The sequence below is a fragment of the Micropterus dolomieu genome, linkage group LG09, assembly GCF_021292245.1.
Source record: "Micropterus dolomieu isolate WLL.071019.BEF.003 ecotype Adirondacks linkage group LG09, ASM2129224v1, whole genome shotgun sequence".
Taxonomy (NCBI): domain Eukaryota; kingdom Metazoa; phylum Chordata; class Actinopteri; order Centrarchiformes; family Centrarchidae; genus Micropterus; species Micropterus dolomieu.
Genome location: NC_060158.1, coordinates 7,484,773 through 7,504,780, shown reverse-complemented (window position 1 = coordinate 7,504,780; position 20,008 = coordinate 7,484,773). Strand labels below are relative to the sequence as shown.

At 39.2% G+C, this 20,008-nt stretch overlaps 2 protein-coding genes across 4 annotated transcripts in view; one reads left to right on the top strand and one right to left on the bottom strand.

Annotated features, from left to right (window-relative positions):
- Window positions 1-1,664: 1,664 nt before the first annotated feature.
- On the bottom strand, window positions 1,665-12,697 carry LOC123977104 (lysine-specific histone demethylase 1B). Its single transcript, XM_046059602.1, has 21 exons — window positions 12,536-12,697; window positions 12,090-12,232; window positions 11,208-11,329; window positions 11,012-11,101; window positions 10,765-10,876; window positions 10,547-10,660; window positions 10,416-10,454; window positions 10,088-10,274; window positions 9,713-9,897; window positions 8,218-8,388; window positions 8,047-8,121; window positions 7,788-7,922; window positions 7,478-7,649; window positions 6,228-6,355; window positions 5,907-6,038; window positions 5,721-5,795; window positions 5,495-5,611; window positions 5,175-5,300; window positions 4,450-4,572; window positions 3,511-3,663; window positions 1,665-2,965 (listed from the first exon to the last, which is right to left on the bottom strand). The coding sequence occupies exons 1-21, from the start codon at window positions 12,549-12,551 to the stop codon at window positions 2,882-2,884; spliced, it is 2,499 nt and encodes an 832-aa protein (XP_045915558.1). The 5' UTR covers window positions 12,552-12,697; the 3' UTR covers window positions 1,665-2,881.
- Window positions 12,698-12,763: 66 nt separating this feature from the next.
- The window catches only part of LOC123977103 (cilia- and flagella-associated protein 69-like), a 15,499-nt gene continuing 8,254 nt past the window's right edge, over window positions 12,764-20,008 (top strand). Inside the window, exons 1-13 of one of the 3 annotated variants that reach the window (XM_046059600.1) lie at window positions 12,764-12,923; window positions 13,051-13,156; window positions 16,355-16,414; window positions 16,496-16,561; window positions 16,943-17,052; window positions 17,150-17,226; window positions 17,317-17,487; window positions 18,083-18,235; window positions 18,499-18,676; window positions 18,888-19,011; window positions 19,120-19,168; window positions 19,277-19,398; window positions 19,491-19,722. In XM_046059600.1, coding sequence (XP_045915556.1) covers window positions 13,073-13,156; window positions 16,355-16,414; window positions 16,496-16,561; window positions 16,943-17,052; window positions 17,150-17,226; window positions 17,317-17,487; window positions 18,083-18,235; window positions 18,499-18,676; window positions 18,888-19,011; window positions 19,120-19,168; window positions 19,277-19,398; window positions 19,491-19,722 — 1,426 coding nt within the window. In that variant the 5' untranslated portion in view covers window positions 12,764-12,923; window positions 13,051-13,072. Of the gene's footprint in view, window positions 13,157-16,354; window positions 16,415-16,495; window positions 16,562-16,942; window positions 17,053-17,149; window positions 17,227-17,316; window positions 17,488-18,082; window positions 18,236-18,498; window positions 18,677-18,887; window positions 19,012-19,119; window positions 19,169-19,276; window positions 19,399-19,490; window positions 19,723-20,008 lie in introns of all 3 variants that reach the window. The other 2 variants (XM_046059598.1, XM_046059601.1) reach the window with 2 other exon arrangements.

The window sequence follows — 20,008 nt, the reverse complement described above, 5'->3', positions numbered from 1 at the left end:
TTCACAGATGGAAAGCATGGTTTCTAATAAAAAAATTAAATAGAAGGAATTAATATTTAGAATAGGTCCTGCAGTAACAAACATATAAGGAATGTTTTGGACTATATACCATACTCTCTGCAGCAAAATTATTCTGGTCTTCTATTGTGAGTGACTTACAGTGGGAAAAGCCATGTACTATTCTTAACAAATATTGTATTAATAATGAGGTAAAAGAAGTGTCCTCTAAAAAATCGCATTGTATTTACCCTGCCAATGAAGTGTTGCAAAGATTTAAACTCAACATTAATTACAACTGTGATTTTTGCAATTTGGAACGAGAAAATATATTTCATCTATTTTACAGGTAAGAGTATACCAATTAATGTATTTAATGTCATGTTATATTTTGTACTTCATGGTACCTGGAAAGTTCCTCATCCACAAATCAAGATGGACTGGATCCAAACCCTGCTTCAATCTGTTTACTGGTGAACTGAAACACTACTGCACCTCAATAGAACTCTTAAATAATAAAAAACAGATATGAAGTTTCAATATTCTAGAAAAATGAATTTAATTTGAGCATCTGGCAATGTAAAATGTATTTTTTTGCAGTTCTGTTATTGTAATGAACTTTGCATCAATAAATGTAAAATAAACTATCCACGCTACTGAACTAAACCTTAAATCAATATAAACTCAGTTTAGTTAAATAAAATGTAAAATATGAGCGGAGTCAAGTTCCTCCATTACACTCTTAAGTTCATTCTTACCTTACAGTTGACATAACAATCTCACCCATTTAGTACCTGGTCTGGGGCTTTCGATCACATCATCTAGAAGATACTAAATAAACCTTGAGATTGTTTGTTTCCAAGCTCAAGAATGAACTTTAAAACTCGACTTTTAAGTGAATGTGGACAAGTGCTAAGGAAGATCGTGTGACAAAGTTCATCAAAATATCCACAGCATGAACTTATTTTCCTTTTCAATTAATCTATCATTTAGTCGACTGGTTCTCAAACATTTTCACATCAAAGACCCCTAACTGCCACAAATTAGACCACAGACCTCCATTTGATAAGATGTTGTCCCAGGGTTCCCCATCTGGTCGGACTGTTTTTTAGATGTTTTAGTATATAAAGTGTATGCAACCTATGACCAAAATAGTCACACATTCTGTCATTGTGTTACATATGGATGGAATGAAAGTGAAAATAAATTATTACCCTTTTTGCTGGAGAGCCCGCTCAAGGACCCCTGGAAGTTACTGGACCACTGACTTAGTATATGTGATTAAAATTATAAAAATGCAAGTCAATCACAAGCTACGCCTTTAACTTGCTTGTTTTGTCCATTCCAAATCCTAAATATTTTCACTTTAATATGATACAAGACTAAACAAAATCCAGGAAACATTTTCTCTATTCACATTTTACTGATTGTTTCCCACATTTATGCTTAAAAATGACTGAAAACAATAAATTATCAAAATTGTTGAAATCAACCTATTACAGTACAGTAATTTGTAATAAAGTGGAGACAGTCAACCCATTAAAGTTTTATTTACAAAATCGATTGGCATTAATGTTTATCCATAAATATATTAATGCTGACTTGAGTTACTGACGTGAGGAGGGAAAAAGAGCCAAATATTCACCCAAAAATTAAAGCAATCAGTATGGCAGTTGATAGCTCAGTTTATTACACACATATACAAGATAAATATTCAAGCACTGTGATGTTGGGCAAAGAGGACATGATCATCTAGATCCAGACAGAAATATGAGGACTTACATGTAACGCTTCATTAGTCAACATTACTGAAAGAAAGTGAGGACACTGTTGTGCTGTTCCCCAACGCCACACCTCAGGAACGCAATTTAATACAAGACAAATATGGAGAGTTTGTTTTCCTCCTTTGGTTGGCTGTCATTTTCTCCCAAACCATCTTCAGAATTGATCAATCAATATTTTAATTTTTTTATTCATTTTCTGCCAGGTGTCGCGATCACATCCCTGAGACAGTAAGAGGACAAGCTGGTGTCTTCTGATCATACTCAGTCCTACGGAGAATTTAACTTGTCATACACATGAACTATTGATTTCTTTTCTTTTTAAATCAGAAGTGCTACCACATAATTACTTACATGTTTCCAACCTTTCATCCATTTCTCCCTACCATTTCTACAAACACATGAATCACATGTTATACAATGCAAATTCCTTACAGCTGTATGAAACATCAGTAGGCAACTCTCAAAGAAAAACATTTTTTTGATGTCACGACAATATGATCTTTCAAAACTTGATCCTTTTAAATGTTTATTAAATTAAATGTTACTTATACTGAACAAAATAATACACACAAAACTTTTGGGGGCAAAAATTAAAGTGTTGCGTTTATAATTTTGTTCAGTGTAGTTGAAGTTATGATTACATGACTGAGAGTTTACCAATGTTTCATGCACCTTAATCTCTCAAAAATGAAATTTTGACCATTTCATCACAGAAATGCTACACACACTACTCATTAAACTCAAATTTAAGAAAACATCATCCTGCTTTCCAGCGCAGCGGACCCAGGTAGAATATCACTGGGATTATCCATTATTCATGCCTTGCTTTTAAATTTTTTTGCATCTTGTTGCCAACAAACAACAATTTGCTGGATTTTTTATATAAATAAAAAGCACTTCAACTATGTTTGTGTTATATATGTAGAGCCAGGCCCCTGGAAAACCCTACTTGAACCCGCTATTGCAAAGTGACTAACGGCGAAATATCATTTCAAGTGGAGCAATTCAGGCAACGCAGTCCAAGTTGTTTAACGGTCTGTTGCTCAGTGCAACCCGTATGTCCATGCTGGTGTTTTTAAAAGCTCTAGGACTGACAGAGTTTACATAGCAGCCATCTTGCTGGCCTCTCTGACCCCACTCAGGTAAGCACCTGTCACTGTTTGAGGGAAATGTCTGTTGGTGGCCTGGTAACAAAAACAACAACAAATCAATCAACAGTTTCAAAGTCTGCAATATAAAAAGCCAGTATTGTAAGTGGACTTAAGATTATTTCATCAGACTACGTCTAAGGTCAATTTTCACACATTCCTATTATTTGTTTTTTGGGGATAAATAAAACTGGTTAGTTCACCATAAATACTTGCAGAATCCAAAACGGTAACTAACAGGTTTGACAAAATTCATTCTGAAATGTAACAGTAGGAAAAGCACAGTTGTCTGAATTTCATTTAGCTGCTTTGGTTTCAGGGTCTTGATATTGTTCACTGTCACTGGGGAAGTTGAATACAACAGAGCCATTGTTAATGTTATTAGTAACACCTGTACCTTTCCTACTGTGTCTGCTGTGAAAAGGCCGATTGACATGGAAAGTGCAGTGGGGAAAACTCCAAAGCAATAACAGCTTATCACAAATAAGGTCAAATGCAAAAAAAATCTCATTTTACCACTTCATTACAAATAAACAAATATTTCAAGACAAAATTTATAATATGGTTGAAAGCAATGTTACCTCGCCAGCAAAGAACACCTTTCCCTGCACGTCTTCAGCGATGATATCATAGGCCTCTCCACTTCCCCCCGTCTTCACAAAGCTGTAGGACATCTGGGACCACATGTCTTTGCTCCAATGTGTGACAAAGAAATGCACTGGCTCTGGGACCTCCTATCAAGGACAACAGACAGAAATAATACAGTAGAACCTTTTTAGGACTTTACCTGCACTTCGACTAAAGGAATCAGGGTCTGAGTTTAGTTCCTTCAATATATAAGTTCCTATCCTGTAAAAGTAGGAGTTCTGGGCTGTACTTTCTGATTGCCCAGGAACTATCAAGGTGTAGGTTTATGTCTCCTTCTTAAACTCCAAGCAAACAGCAGAGTATCAAAGTAGTAAGATACGAACAACAACATGATGTCCTTGTGGTGTTGCATGCAAAAGATTGCCTTTAAAAGTCATTACTTTTTAAGGGTCCAAATCAGTGTTTCTTCCTAACATTAAGGATACCTAAACTGACACAAATTAGACCACGAACCCCCATTTGAAAGATTTTGTCCCAGGGTCCCTAATCTGATGGGATTTTAGCTTTTAGATGTTTATGTTTTTAACCCATAACCAAAATTTTCATTGTGTAACTTATGGATGGAATTACAGTGAAGATAAATTACTCCCCTTTTTGCTGGGGAAATCCTGGAGCCCGCTCAATGATCCCTGGGGGTCACTGGACACCACTTTGAAAACAACTGGTCTAAATGAATGTGAAAAGGGACTTTTAGCTCCTAATTTAGCTCCAATGTTTAGTTCCTGGGACTGTTTGGACGGAAGTTGAGTTACTTTCACTGTTGGTCTTACTGTTCACTTTTCATCAATTACCCTGAATAAAGTGCAAGCAACAGCCAAAGTGTTAGTTACACAGAATGTTACATGGTTAAACTTTAGATGTGACAGCATTACCTGTTCTTTGAAAAGTTCACGCAGGACCTTCATGCACTCATCTACCACCTCCTCGTCCTCCATGTCCCGGACAGCAGGTACAGCATCACCAGTGATGACAGACATGAGGACAGCATGTTTCCCCTACACACACACACACACACACACACACACACACACACACACACACAGACACACACACATTCTGTTTATCAGAAAATAAATATTATTCTTGTAGTTGGGCTTGCAGTCTAACATCAATAGTTAAAACCTATATTCCCTAGTAGGAATAGATATCTTAAAGCTGCAGTAGTGAATTCTCTTAAAAATAATTTTTTGCTACATTTCCTAAAACTGTCATTCAATCAATGAGACAGATAATCTGGCTCCTCCAACTGGTCCTAATGCCATTTGCAAGATCCACCGCTTCCTGGTCAGAACAACCAATCAGAGCCATGTGGACTCTCTAACGGAGTGTCAATCACTGCTCATGCACACGCTGCGAAGCCCCACTCCTTGCGCATGCTCTCACTGAGTCAAGCTTTACATCTTCAGTGCGACCTTTGCAAACACAACGGCTGAGAAACAACCACCAGCAATGAAAGAACTGCCAACCTCTCCTTTGCCAGTAACAATTGTTACCATCCGCACCTTTAAGGGTCATTTCTGACAGGAGGGGATGTGATTATAATACATGGTAAGCAGTAAGATATGGTCTTGCTGAATAATAATGAGAAAAGACAAACCTGTGGCTCCATGTCATAGAAGACACTGAACATGCCTCTCTTTTCAGGACCTGGTGGTATGTGACCAAAGTAGTCTGCCCCTTGGATTTTGTTGTCCCAGAATCTGTACGGGAACTGAAGAGCAATCTGAAAGAAGTTTTTTAAATGATACTTTAGCATCCATAGGGAAGCAACAGTCTCATAATTGGATAATAAATTGAATACATGCAGAAATGAGTCACCTATAAATTGCTAAGACAAGATAGACAATTGCTAATATTTGCCTGGTGGCCTGTACTTATTTAAAACCATTAATGACACACACACACCAGAGTTATTACCTTTTCTATGATACCAGCTCCCAGACTGTGGATTGCTTTCAGTTTCCTTTCAGGAAGTGGAGGGTTGAACTGAATCAAATTCTTCTGCAGTAAAGTCAAGGGGACTGTAACAAGAACCTGAAAAGACAAACTCAATAACTTTACACCATGATAATTGGCACTGAATACATCAAGCATTCTCTGAAATGATGAAAGGGGTTATACATTTGGTTATTTTTTTATTTACCTTTTGTGCAGTCCACTGGGACCCATTGGAGGAGGTAACTTTGACAACATCACCTGAGTAATCAATGGCCTGAACCTAGAATTGAAAAACACCAGATTTTTCACAATGGCATTTATATATATAGAATACGCAGTGTAACAAAAGATAAAAGTAGCTGAACTGAAATTAAAAGACTGAATTACAAACCGGGCACTTTGTGCAGATGTCGAGGCCCTCGCTCAGTTTGTGGAGTAACACAGAGTAGCCCTTGGTGAGTAAAGTGTGGTCTCCTGAGAACTGGGCAAAAAACTCATTGTGGTCCCAGGATCTTGCTGATACCTACAAACAGACAAACAAATATACTTGAGAGCATTTTCATCACAATTCCCTTGAAGGCACAATACCAAAAGCCACACAAACAAATTGAATTTTCTTCATCAAAACGCCTACACTTCACACTCACTGAATATACAAATGCTTTGTGGAAAAACTATTGAAGCAGCCCCTAAGTGTTTGAGTTGTTCAGACCTGGTCTAAAGTGCTTCCACAGGCGAACTCCAGGTTGCTGAGATGAAACTGAAGCACTTTCTCCTCCAACTCACTGAACTGGATACCAGAATCCTGAAGAAAGTTCTTCTTCACCTCCTGGACTTTTTCTGTAGAGAAAAAATGCTTACAACTACGGGTGAAGTATCTCTAAACCCTGTTCAAATTCTGCTTTTATATGATTTTTTTAAATTTAGGAAATAGTTTAAAAACATTTTTTCTCATCACTACTTCTGTTTTTGTTAGGAGTGTGGTATTTGTGTTCATGTCTTTCCTGTTTTTGGTTCTGTGTTTCTCTGTAGTCTTGTTCAGTTAGTTCCTAGTCCTGTACGTTAGTTAATATCTTTTGTGTTTACTCCTGGTCTTGTGTTCCCTGTTTAGTCTTGTGTATTCCCTTGTTCTTTTACTGGTTCTGTTTAGCTCTGTCGCATTCTTGGTTATTCACTCTGCCCCATGTCTGCTTGTCTAAGTGCTCCCTCTGCTGTCTCTCTGCCTCCCTCGTTAGCCTCATGTCTGTCCCCTGTGTTGCTCCCGCCCTGCTCGTTATCCCTGGTATATATGTGTGGTCTTTCTGTTCAGCCCTTGTCCGGTCATTGTTCGTGTTACTTTCTATGTGCGTTATGATCCCTCGTTGTCTGCCTACTCGTCGTGTTTCCCTGCACCGTTGGATTTCTGTTTGGACAGCTTTTGTGGTTCTGGACTTTGTGATCAGCCACTCAGTTTGAAGGTGTGCTCGCTTTTTGTTGCTTGGAATAAACCATCTGAACTTTACCCGCTAGCCTACGTGTCCTGCGTTTGGGTCCTCCAACTTGCTCTACTCTGCCATAACCACCACTGAACGTAACAGTTTTACTTCTATAACCTTGCACTGTACACATTCACACTTGTGACTCTAGACCAGAGTTATAATTGGCAGGTAAGGCCAAACATGAGAATGCCTGCTTTCATTGTTTCAGAAGAAGGCAAAGTTGTCAGAGGGTCACACAAGAAAAGTTTTCAAAATATGAATTTCAAAATGTTCTTGTCTGACATATCTATATAACAGTTATATTGTATCTTCCACCGAAATTATGTTATTCTTATCAAATGAAGTAAATGTGTACACAAAAACACTAACTTGGTCTGAGAATGAAAGCTATCAAGCTGTTGGTTCCATTTGTTAAAGTGACTTTAATGAACCTCAGTGAACCTCACACTTGAGATTAAAACATGCTGTCTTTTGGGTTCAGCACCTTTCAGCGGTATGTCCTGGTTCTGGGACTTGTCCTTCCTCCATTCTGACACCACGTCCAGGATTGCGTTGAAGTGAAAGTCCATGCGCTTGTCGATGGCCGGGTCAGTAACCTGCCCTCCCTCCTGAAAGAGGTCACACCGCTCTCCCAGCTTGTGCATCTTGATGCCCATCTGTAACAGACAAGTGAAAAAGGCAAATTAGAGAGATACAAGTCAAGTATGAAGAAAACAAGTTCCATTTAGCAGATGAAATTAGATTTAATGTGCATTTAATAGCAGAAATATGTAGAATTCTCAGGTCTTTCTTACCTGTTCACACATCAGGGCAATGGGGTTGTTTACACAGCCATTGACAATCTGAGCTCCTCGCCCAACTGTGATGCCCAGAGAAGTATCATCCCATACACGACCTCCAATTCTCTCCCTTGCCTCAAGCACCACCACCTGTAAACCAATGAAAAAGAAGAGTGTAAAGCAGTGTGCACCAGTACAGTGACCAGTGAACAGGGTAAAACAGGAGGTCAGAGAAGATGTGTACCAAGAACTAACTTAAGCAGAGGATAGTTACCTGAGTGCCAAAGTTCTGCAGCTGCCGTGCTGCAGCCAAACCTGAAGCCCCAGCACCGATGACGATAACATTCCTCTGCAGAAGTGATAAAAATGTGGGAGGTATTGTTAGCCATAATCAAATAAATGATGAACTTTTGTGTCAGGATCAAGTGAAGATGAGTACTCTCACAGAGCAGTATCTTTCAGGAAGCAGAGGCCGTTTCACTGCCAGCACACCAGTGTTGATGAGGCCCTTCCTGGTCATGAAGTGGAGCACCCGGTCCATCTCCTGTACGCAGCGCACACGCACCAACCCCCGGACAATGATGTTCAGAGCACATTTCTGGGAAGTCAGCACCTCCTATAGAAAAAAAACAGGAAAAATGTTTTTTTTAGAATCTATTATTTTGTTTTCTTAAGAGGAGAAGATGTGATATTTAAGTGAAGACAAACAAAACGAGCAATTTGTATTACAAAACCTAAAAAGGTGAAAACTAGGGCTGGGCACGTTAACGCATTATTATCATGGTAAAGCATAAATTAACTAACGCCAACAATTATTTTATCGCATGTTAACGTAGTTTTTATTATTATTTTGAAAGTTCGTTGCTCACTGGCTCTGAATACACATACATCACACAGGAGGGGTGGGATGTTGATCAGCCTGCAAATCACCCACCCAAACAAGCAGCGGAGGGAGGCTTCGGCAGACTACGCTGGATGCAGTGTGTGGGACAAGTAAAACAAGCGATCAAATGCCATAGCGAAGTGGATAGCTACACACTGCATGCTGATTAGTTTTGGGGAAGATGTCGGTCTTAGGAACGTTCTTAAAAATCAAAACTTAGTCGCTTGGCCCTGTGGAGTTGCTCTTTGCTTCGGTGATCAGACAGAGCTCCGGGAGTAAACAGAAACGGCTTCTGTGCGCTACACAGATCTAACCTATTTAACTGAAGTTAAAATTATAGGCTAACGTTACATAACTTTACCTAATAGGCCTTCATCTAGTTTTACGGGGATGCTCTGCCATGCGAATTCCCTCTTGTTGATGTCCTATTTAGTAGCCTAAACAGTAATAGATTCTGTAAACTCACAAACAGCGAGGACCAGTCTCTCTTCCAATGATTTGTGCTCCACGTCGCCTACAAAAAGTTTAAGCGGGCGTGTGCATGAGGCGACCACTTCACCTCACTCTACAGGGACACTTGCTACTGAACATAGACTGTTTATGCTGCTCCCTGATAAAAGAAAAATGTTTCTGCTGATTCCTGTTCAGAAAAAAACACGAGAAAACAAATTCATGCATGTTAACTTGTTCAAAAGGTGTCTGTTATGATTGTGGCTCTGGACACTATGCCTGGCAGTGGCAAATAGCTTTGGTTTTAAGTTGAGATTTACAAGAAATATTTTATTGCTAATGTGTAAAGGGAATACTGCTAGTAAACAGCACTTTATTTGTTTAAAGTGTTTGCAAACCACATGTTAGTGCACTTTTATGTATATAGCAGTGGGCCTACATTTAAATTAAAAGAGGCAATACACTACTTTAGGGATCATTATTAAATTTTGCTCATAACAATGCGATTAATTGCAATTAATCACAGAAAATCATGCGATTAAAAAATGTTATTGTTGAAAAAAATACAATATTGGAATGTCACTCTTGGCAGATGTCTGCTGCGTACCTTGCAATTCTTGTGCCAGGAGGCCAGAATAAGGTTACGCAAAGCCAAATACATGGTGGGATCGCGGGAAAATTCAGGAAACTCGTAAAGCTCATCCAGCTCCATCATATCCGGCCGCACGCACAGAGCCTTGCCACACTCATTAGGCTGGTAGAAGGGCTGGAAGTATGGACACAGGCCTGGAACTGAGGGATACAATCATAATTAGACATTATTATGTGGTTTAGACTGATATTTCTAAATGGGAGGCTGACCAAGCATCTCCCTGGTGTATTATTCCCCCATCTCTCTGTATATAGAGTAATTGTATGTACATCATAGTAGAGCAAACCATGGCTGTTAACATATTCATTCCTCTCACTCTTACTGACTTACTTTGTGGCTGGACGGCTCTGCAGTGGTCTGCCCTCAGCTCAGACATGTTGCTGGTAGAGCCTGATGGACTCATCCCCACACAGTCAGGATAGTAGGCAGCGAGGAAAGGGCTGGCTGGACTGTCTTTGAAAAACGGCGGCAAAATCAACATTGAATGCCACCAGCTGTCAGTGACCTCGGCCACTCTCTGTGAGAATTAAACGGCATGGGATTAAAGGTGCAAATCATCATTGTGTATTTGCCTAAAGCAATGCTGACTAATACATTTTATTTTGTCTTAACTGCTAGATTTCCAAAACAAATCATAGAACACACATCACCAGCTTACCAAGTCCTCAGGTTGGGAGCACTGGTCCGGTCCTTCACTCTGCAGGCAAAGACACGCAATTATCATCACAAAAACAATTAAAAAGGTCACTTGTGAATGGCTGGTTGATTCCTTTCTATGTTCCTGTTAACCTTGATGTTGTTGAATTTCATTCCACAGCGGTACGTTGCTGCTAGGGAGGCAGTGAGTTGGATCTCCTTAGTCAGCTGACGCCACTTTCTACAGTCCGGTTTAGTGCATTGAACCTGAAAGGAACATACCACAATTAACGTTACAGTATTACAGAGAACATTAAGAATAACCACATTCAGCTGTTTAACCAGAAACTGGAAGAGATGCCTGAGCTTACCCAGAATGGAAGCAGCTGATCTGCCATGAAAGCTTTCAGACTGGGTTCACTTTTCCCGTTACTAGTCCACACCTTCTTCCATGAAGCAAAAATCTCATAGCCATCTTTGTGACTGCCAATGGAAAAAAAAGAGAAAAGTTAATCTTATGGCCTTGATGCAACAGCACTTTAAATGTCACCATGGAATAAAAATACTGAAACATGTTTATAATATACAGAAATATGAGAGTGGTTCTGTCAACATTACCTTCTGTAGTAGTGATCAAAACATTCGTTGCAAAAATGCTCACCACATGAGAGATGATACCACCGAGATGTGTATCCATTTTTAGCACATCTGAGAAGAGAAAATTACAATCATGTCCATTGAAAACAATCTGTATCTAAAAGAAAGGAGTGACCAAGATAAGATCTGATTCCTGTTATACCAGAAAACATGCTACCTTTCAGATGCACTTGCAAAACAAACTGGGTATGTGGCAGAGCATCCAGCCTTCTCACACTTTCTGTACTTCTTCTCAGACTGGTCATCTTCCTCCTCTGTGTCTGTGGCTTTTCTCTTGCTCTAGAAGAGAGTGCAGATAAAGTCAACACTGAGCTCCACTCAACTTTATTAATGGGGCACTTTAACTTAGTGATGCACACATCTGATATGCTGAATCAGTATCTGTGGCAATACTGATCTTGTTAAGCAGATCTGGTATCTCAATGACATCACTGATCCACAATAATAATAACTGGACATTTAGCTTTTATCCAAAGCGAAAGATTTGTGCGAGGTGATTTAGAAACAGTGTCTCCTTTACATCGTTTGTCCCAAGACAGCATTTTATGCCTACATTGAATAACTGACAGTAGAGATGTAACAGAGGGCCCCAGCCAGGGGCACAAACCCACACGTTGTCGTTCATGATCTGTACCATAAAACCCTAGGCCAAAGGGCGATGGACTGTAAAGTAAAATATATTTACATGGAGGTAAATATATTTTGATTATAATTATTATAAAAAAAAAGCAATATCTCAAAAATGTTTTCTTATGTTACATGTATATAAAAAAAAGGAAATATCAAGGCATCACTTTGACCTAAGACATGTACCATGTAAACCACAAGGTCCCTGGTTTGTGTTGCATGTCCTCACCCTTTTTCTTGCTCACATTTCCTGATTATATACAATCAATTAAAGGCAAAAATGCCACCAAAAATAGAAATATGGGTTGATTGTCATTGGATTAGTCAGTCTGTCGGGCACAGGCGATGAGGGCTGAGGATGAAGAGGAGTCAGGTTTAGAGACAGAGGCTGAACATGCATGCTGCAGTTTACCTGTCCAGGTGGAGGGTTGTTGGTGCGCTTCACCCGGACATTTGTTTGCCTTCCAGACGAGCGCAGGGTCTGGCCATCTCCCGGTGACTCCCCGGAGCTCCTCTTCTTGCCTCGCCGAGCACCAGAGCCATTCCCAGAATAGTCTAAACATTATAGTAACAACAACATATATCTTTAGTAGACAATACAGTGCAGCTCAGTATAAATGGGGCCTTTGTTGTGACTGATAAGGATCTTTATGATAGATAACATAACGTCCAAATGTATCCTATTATCGGAAATAACTACAAATTGACCAAAGCCACTGAAATACGAGGTTAATACGTATATACACACGGCAAAGGTGGCGACAGTTAAACACATTAGCAAGCTATTTAAACAAGTCAACAACGTCTGCCTGTCACATTTATAAGCACGTCGCAAGCAGCAGCGTTACGGATACTAACCTGCATCAGACAGCATGACTCACGGCGATTTATTTATCAAATCCCAGGGATTTATTGACGTTTATGTGAGTTTCCGAGACGGTTTTATAATGGTTGTATTCGTCTCCCTCTTATTGTTGTGGGGGGAAATCAATGCGCTGCTGTTTCCAGAATACCACTTCCTGTGAGAGAGAGGAAATGGGCGTTTCGTTTTTAGATGAGTTTTGAACACCGTCGCTCTCCGTACTACAAGGTAACCATAGCACCTGTGGTACGCTGCAAGACTCGGGCAACACAAGGAGCAAAGAGGGAGGTGTTGGAGGAAAAAGGCTGTTTTAAGATGATTATTATCCGGGTTTTCCTTGTAAAAGACAAGTTAGCTCGTTTTTATTAGCAAAGAAACACCGAGGTTAGAAAATAAACCTGTTGATAATGTTTGAAACTGTATAACTGTAAATGTTAACCCAACTGGAACTAAAAACTGAAATAATCTAATGAACCGACCATGTTTACGTTGCTTTTGCGGCTAAAATAAGAAGTTCCTTGAAATTGGGGGAAATGGATTCAGGAAAAGTTGTGCTCAGAAGAAACCTTCCTGTAATCAGACCAGGAGCATCTTATAAGAACCAGCACATTCATGAGGTAAACTTTTCTTTTCTTACAGGGTTAATTTACATCAACTAAATCCTAGTTGTTAACTCCTAGGAATAACCTAGCCTACTTTGATTTACGGGTATTTTGATAGCAAACTAGACAACAACATCAACAATCATCAACATCTGAATATAGTAAAGTTATTAATAAAAAGAAGGGCAGCTGGAATTGACTTAAGATACTCGAAGACATTTCGCGCTTCATCCAAGAGACTTCTTCATTTCTGAGAAACACTTGAAATGATGAAGGCACTTACAAATGACAAGCTCATCCAGAATTTAAACCATACTTTGGTGTTTCTTTAGAGTTTGTAAAACTCTTTTTTTGAACCTTTTTATAAAATGAACCAACCCCAATAGGTGAGATCAATCAATCTGGACAACGACCCCACAGAGGTTAAATAGCTGAGTCAATCAGAATTGAAGAAGTCTCTTTGTGAGGGACGAAACATCTTTGAGTATCTTCAACCAAGTACAGTTGTTCATGATTTTAACCTTCCTTGGATAACTATGACCTGGATGACTTAGAACCTTCACAGACATACAATTATTAATGTTTAATGATGAAACTAATGTGCCTTTTTTCTTTTCTGTTGGTAAGAAAGAGCATGGTAAAGTAGCAGGTAGCACAGTAAAGGAGGATGAGAAGCAGGAGGTGTGGTTTAACTTAGAGGGTCCTGAGTTTACGTATGGCTTGTTCTGTTTTTGTAATTTACAGGCAAAGGCTGTTATGTAATTTACAGGCAAAGGCTGTTATGGTTTAAGTCTCTAAGATAGAGGGAGTGGAATTGGTTGCCCGTGTTTCCTGGCAATAAAATAAACAGTTGTCATTTCATGATACTTATCCATCTGTCAATTTTAATACTTAATACATTGGTTTTAGCACAAATTAAATAAATATACAGTATAATGCTACATGATAAATAGAAGGTTTCAAATAGACCAAGTGATCGGTGATTGCTATTGGCCGATACTGCTTTCAGTAATCGGCGATTGGCCTAAAAAATCCTGATCGGAGCACCTCTAGCACAGTTACTGTATTTTTATGAATTGCTTATTGCTTCTGCATGTGTGCAAATAGAAATAGTACATCTGAATCCTCAATAAACTCTCTTAGGAAGTAAGAATTCCATAAATAAGATTATCTATAATAATGAAATCTAGGTTTTACTACAATGCAGCTTCACACTAAACCCACATGAATATTTTAAAAATTGTGTTTTTTGTTGGCAGTGTCTGTGGATCTCTGTGATGTGGTGATCAAAACTCAGTTTATTGGTCAGAATGATGCCAAGGTACTTAAGCTGTCAACAATTTCTTCTGGCTGTCCATTGATGGAGATGAGGCATGGAGGGGTGGAGAGTTCATGGCACCCAAAATGCCAGATGGATCAAACAGAAACTGTAAAAAGGGTTAAAAAGCAATAAACAAGGGAGAAGTTACTCATTCCTTTCCTATGGACTGTACTCTTACTTTTATAATGGACTAGGGGTCTGGAAATAAAGTAGATAGAAGAACTCAACTAAATATTGTAAAATAAGCCTTTTGCAGAAAACCATTTAGTTAATCTCTACAAATGTCAGGATTTTGACCTGAACCCAAAGGCAGACCAGGATGAACAGTTCAAACAAAAAGTGGGGGTACTCTCCAGAACTAGCTGGTTTGGCAGAGGACTGGAACAGGGTCTGGAGTTTGTCTAATGTTGGTTATGGACAGGGCTGGCTGACAAAGGTGGGATCTACAAGTGTGTTGGTTTACAGACGGAGATTGAACAGAATTACTAGTGCTGGCAAGCAGGAAAAGCAAGCAGACCAGACAAAGTTTTCTAGCAGATTAACTGGCTGGTACGTTAACAACACCTACTGTGCACAACCCAACAATCCAGCGGGGACTGGAAGGGAGGCCTAGGTATTTATGGAGCTTGTGGAGTGGCAGGATGGAGATCAACCACACTGGTGGCCTGTACTACGAAGCGAGGTAACTGTCTTATCCAGGTAACTTCAGGAGTAACTTTGTTACGTCGTGTGTAACTTCCATACTAAGAAAGTTGGATAGGTGTTATCCGAGATCTGTTGTCATGGCAATTTACGCTGCATCTGTAAACTGGTCCGAGCGGGTTTTGTTCGTGGTTAACTTGAGGGTCACCCTGTGGGCTACACACCACATCTGTACTCAGTGTTAAAGATGGGAAGTAGGATACACACCACGTGATAAAATACTTTTAGATTTCATCCTGACTTGTTCTACTGTGGTTGCAGCTGAAATGAAGTTATTCTTACAGCGAGCCCTGCAGCCTCTGTGATTTTAGAGAGGAGATTTTAATTAGGCTAATTAACGGGACAGTTTCTGAGATGTAGCCCATCTGTAGGCTATAATTGAGTGTTTTCACATATTTAGATTGACTGTTTTACGTGTCAAAGAAATAAGAAGCCAGGTTGAGGGTCAGTAAACCGATAAAAAAAATCCTAGATTAAAGTGTCAAATTTACAAGAACAAAAATCAGAAATTTCCTGAAATTAAATTCATAAAAAATCTAAATCAGTCTGGTGTTTTCTTCTGAATACGCCCAATCCACAGCAAAGTTTCTAAGGTGCATGACAATATAGGTTAGTGTTGTGGGCTAACCTCACTCCTCACTGCTAATTTTCCACTGCATGCATAAAACACGGCAGGAAGTGTGTGATGTTGCAGCCTTGGAAATGAAGCGATGTGGTTCCTTGAAAAAAAAAACACTATTTTTCAGAGAGTTTCTCTCATAAATGTATAAATGTCGGAGAAGTTAAAATTCAAGTTTTTGACTTGTAGATTTGTGATTATTAGTTTCTTGTAAATCTACCACAGTAATCTTGAAAATTCTTTCCCCCTCTCCCCTGGCTCCAATTTCTGTATTACAATGGACATTATGTGCTGTTGTATTTTACATCTTAATGATATGACAACAAAGTGCCATGAAGAGTGTTCAGAAGGTTATCGGTGCTTTTCAAAGGGACCCATTGACTCTACATTGACGATAAAAGGGCTTGGAGACATGCAACCAAATATTTTACGTGATGATTTTGATACAATACATTTAAGATTTGTGACAAATTCTTTCTGTCACCAAAAGTGATTATACAGTCATCATAATGAAAATAAAGTAATGCAGAGTCAGTGTTGAGTTTGATCTGAAGATGTCATTTCTCTGCAGATCAGCGCTAAAAGTCTGGATCTCAGTAAAGCGGTTCGTCTTCTTGAGGATCCCTTGACAGTAAGTTGATCTTATATGATGAATGTCATCAGACTTGTTTTATGTTATATCTTGTCATACTGTGTATTATGTTTATTAAAGGCTAACCTGAAGGAGAGGCACCTTTTTGTACTGAAGAAACTTCTGAAGAGAAGCCAAATTGGCTTTGTATCCTTTGGTCTGGATTTAGTCTTCTGAATTACAGTTCTGATAACCAGACTTCTCTTTCCAAGAAGTGTCTGTCTTTTCCAAAATAAAGCTTTCTCAGGTGACACACACTGCGGCAGATTGTCAGATTTTCCTCATTACTGTCCCCTGTCACAGTTATGGGAATACATTTGCTCTCATGCAACCTGAACACTGAGCCAAACCTTATTCCCAAGACTCTAATTTATTTCTGCATCACTGTGTCTGTCAGCGTTTTCCCCGTTCAGAAATAACCTCAGTTATCATGATGGCTCTTTGCCCAATCACTTCCCTTCACTGAGATTTATTTCTGTATACACAAACACTTTGCCAAAATGTTAAAACTTCCTAAACTATTTTAAGCATTTGAAGGAGCTGACAGGCATCGCCAAAATACTCAACATCTGTGCAGAGAAAGTGAAGGATCACCCTGAATATGTGCCCATTTTGTGTGATGCCCTTAAAATTTGTAGGTAAGACACTGAAAATTTTTTAACCTACATGGAAAAGACTGATATTTTTTGTTGTGATGTCACCTGAACATCCACAAGTTGCTTTGCTTCATCCCAGGCTTCCCTTCCTGAAGGAGAAAGCATCTGATGAGCTGAACTACGCTCAGGACGTTATAGAGTTCTTCTCTCACATGGGTACACAGATCAGTATTAAAGAAGAGAGCAGTTTCTTCTAACAGGAGTGACGATGACGAGTGACTCTGACCAAAGTGTTTCTGTTGGCAGGGTGTCTGATGAGGGTGTCAGATGCTGAAGTGAGACAACAGATAGTTGAGTCTGTGAAATCATTCTACAGCTGTGTGACTCGTAAACAGCTGCTCGATGGTACGGACCGCCCCACCAAGCCAAAGCCTTGGACTTTCCACTCTGACAACCGATTTTCTAGACTTTCGCTAAGTGAGGCTCTCTCAGGTCTTCTGTGGTGGCATGCTTGTGCTTTTGTTTCTTTGTTTCTGTCTCTCTTTCATGTTTTACCTTTTTTGGGGGGTACAGAATCTTACTGATTCTGTATTATGAACCAGTGACAGCTTATCAATCTTGGTGAATATAATTGTCAAACTGATTGTACAACTGTAAACACATTTGTACACATACAATTAATATTGACTAATGTGTTTTTAATACATTTGAACAGATAAAAATACTTGCATGGCTTTCAGTCACCTAGCATAAGTTGGACTCAAGTTTTTATGTTCCCTTGAATCAAAATTTCTATGATGTTTTTATACATTTATGTATTTACTATATCTGTTATTCTTCCTGTCTTCTTGTATCCTGATTTTCATTCTTTTTTATCAACTTTTTCTTACTTTTTTGCTATTGGTGTTCTTTTCCCCCAATTTCCTTAAGGGTTAAGATTGACTTTGAACAAAAATGTGTTGTTTTTCTTATTTAATTTTTCTTTCTATCTTTATATTTGTCCTTTTTAATAAATCATTTGTAATGTATTATTAATATTTAATTTATTTATTTAACTCTGTTTTATCTGCAGGTCTCCAGCCAACCTCTCCAGGCTACAGGCTGCAGCTGCTGGAGCGCAGTGACCTGGCTCAGTCGTTGCTCCTCTCCATGTCTGCTCTGGAGAACCAGCCCACCATTAAGCTGCAGCTCCTGCAGACACTTCAGATCCTCTCCAGCTCCTCTGGTCAGTAACTGATTTTATTCTGGATCCACAAAGGCAGTGGAGGAGGGAATCTTTCAGACATGCCAATCCAAACGATGACCTCCTTCATTAGAAAAAGTAGAAAAAGTCATCTCTCAAGAGCATAAATCATCTTATTACTGAAGAACAATCAGAAAAACAGTGATTTTAAGTGTCCTTGAGTCAGTTTCAGCAGGTCAGTGTTTTTTTTTTTTTAATCATCAATCACATCTCTTTAATCGCATTTCATTTTCATTTAACCACAGATTTGAACTGTGTGTTAATACTGAATGCACGAGGAGCAGAGACGATCTGTCTCCACATGAACGAACCAGACCAGTCCGGTCAGGTCCTGTTCTGCTCCTCCGAAATCCTCTGGAACCTGCTGGAGAGAGGCAGCAAAAAGGAGGTCACTGCTCAGCTCAGCAACATGGAGTGTGTCGTGTACGTGTCTCCTTTAGGTTTGAGATGTTATCAAATGTGGCTGATTAGGACTGTGAGTGTGAGATATTTAAATTTTAAGATCTAGAGGAATGTTCTGTGAGTCAATAATGTATTACCCTCCATCCTCTAAAACAAGTTGGTCTACTTTTGTTCTCTCATTCTGTACAAATAGATATTAGATATCTAACTTTTTGTTCATTTTGTATCTCAGATCTCTGAAAGAAGCGTTTCTTCATCAGCTTATGAACGGTTTCCGACATTCTGACCTCCAGCTCAGAAATGATCTGCTTGTGATTACGACTCTCATTGCTGAAAATCCCAACTCTCTGCTTATTGTGAGTACATGATTGGTAATTGTATGATGGCAATGCATTGAGGTGGGCATTTTTAGTGTGTAAAATGTGCCTCTACAATTTCCTTAACATCATGTTTCTCATTTTCAGGAGAGTTTATTTGCCAAACAGCTTATAGCTTTCGTCACATTTCCAGAGAGTGAGGCCACTCTTTCCTTTTATAAGTTTTGTATTTACATTTGAATTATTTATTATGTGAGCACAGTAGCATATTTTATGATAACAAAATGCTTGATTTATGTTTTAGTGAAAAGTCACAACCCTTTGGTTCGCAACCTAAAGCTGAACTTCAGTAACGAAGACTTGAAAATGAAGAAGTTGCTGTTGAATCTGTTGGTTATAATGTCGAAGGACTTAGCTGCCCTGCAGGTCAGTCACACACAGTATCTCTGTAATTGTTTGAATAAATATTTAAACATTTTAAATACTCTGCTTGTCCTCTCTATGTTTTCCTCTCCTAGCTTTATAAAGAAGAAAGAGTTATGCTTGCTCTGCTGACGCTCATGAAGCCGCCTGTTGCCTCATCTGAGCGCCGGTCAGGTTCACGTCACTGGTCCTCCATCCAGCAGGAGGAGCTCCAGCTGCAGGCGCTGGCCACCCTGGCCACTGTCGCTCCGCTCATGTTGGATGACTACATGTCCTGTCAGGGAAATGCGTGTCTACTGCTCCTGTTGGACTGGTGCGTCCGGCAAGGTGAGGATGCAGCAAAACATAGGAACAGACAAACAATAGACTAAAAAGAGCCGGTCTTTTATCCGAAAGGTCAAAGATCAAACACTGTCAGTGCCGTCATCTCTTACAATTAACTACACCTCAATTTACAGTTTAACTTATATAATCTCTTGACAGTTTAACTATTTTCAGGGAAAGATTGACAGTTCAACTGCTTCCAAAGTTTAAACGTGAAACTAAAATTTCAAAATCCTACAGATCTTAAACAACAGACACCTCAGTTGATTTTAGTGATTCATCTTCAACT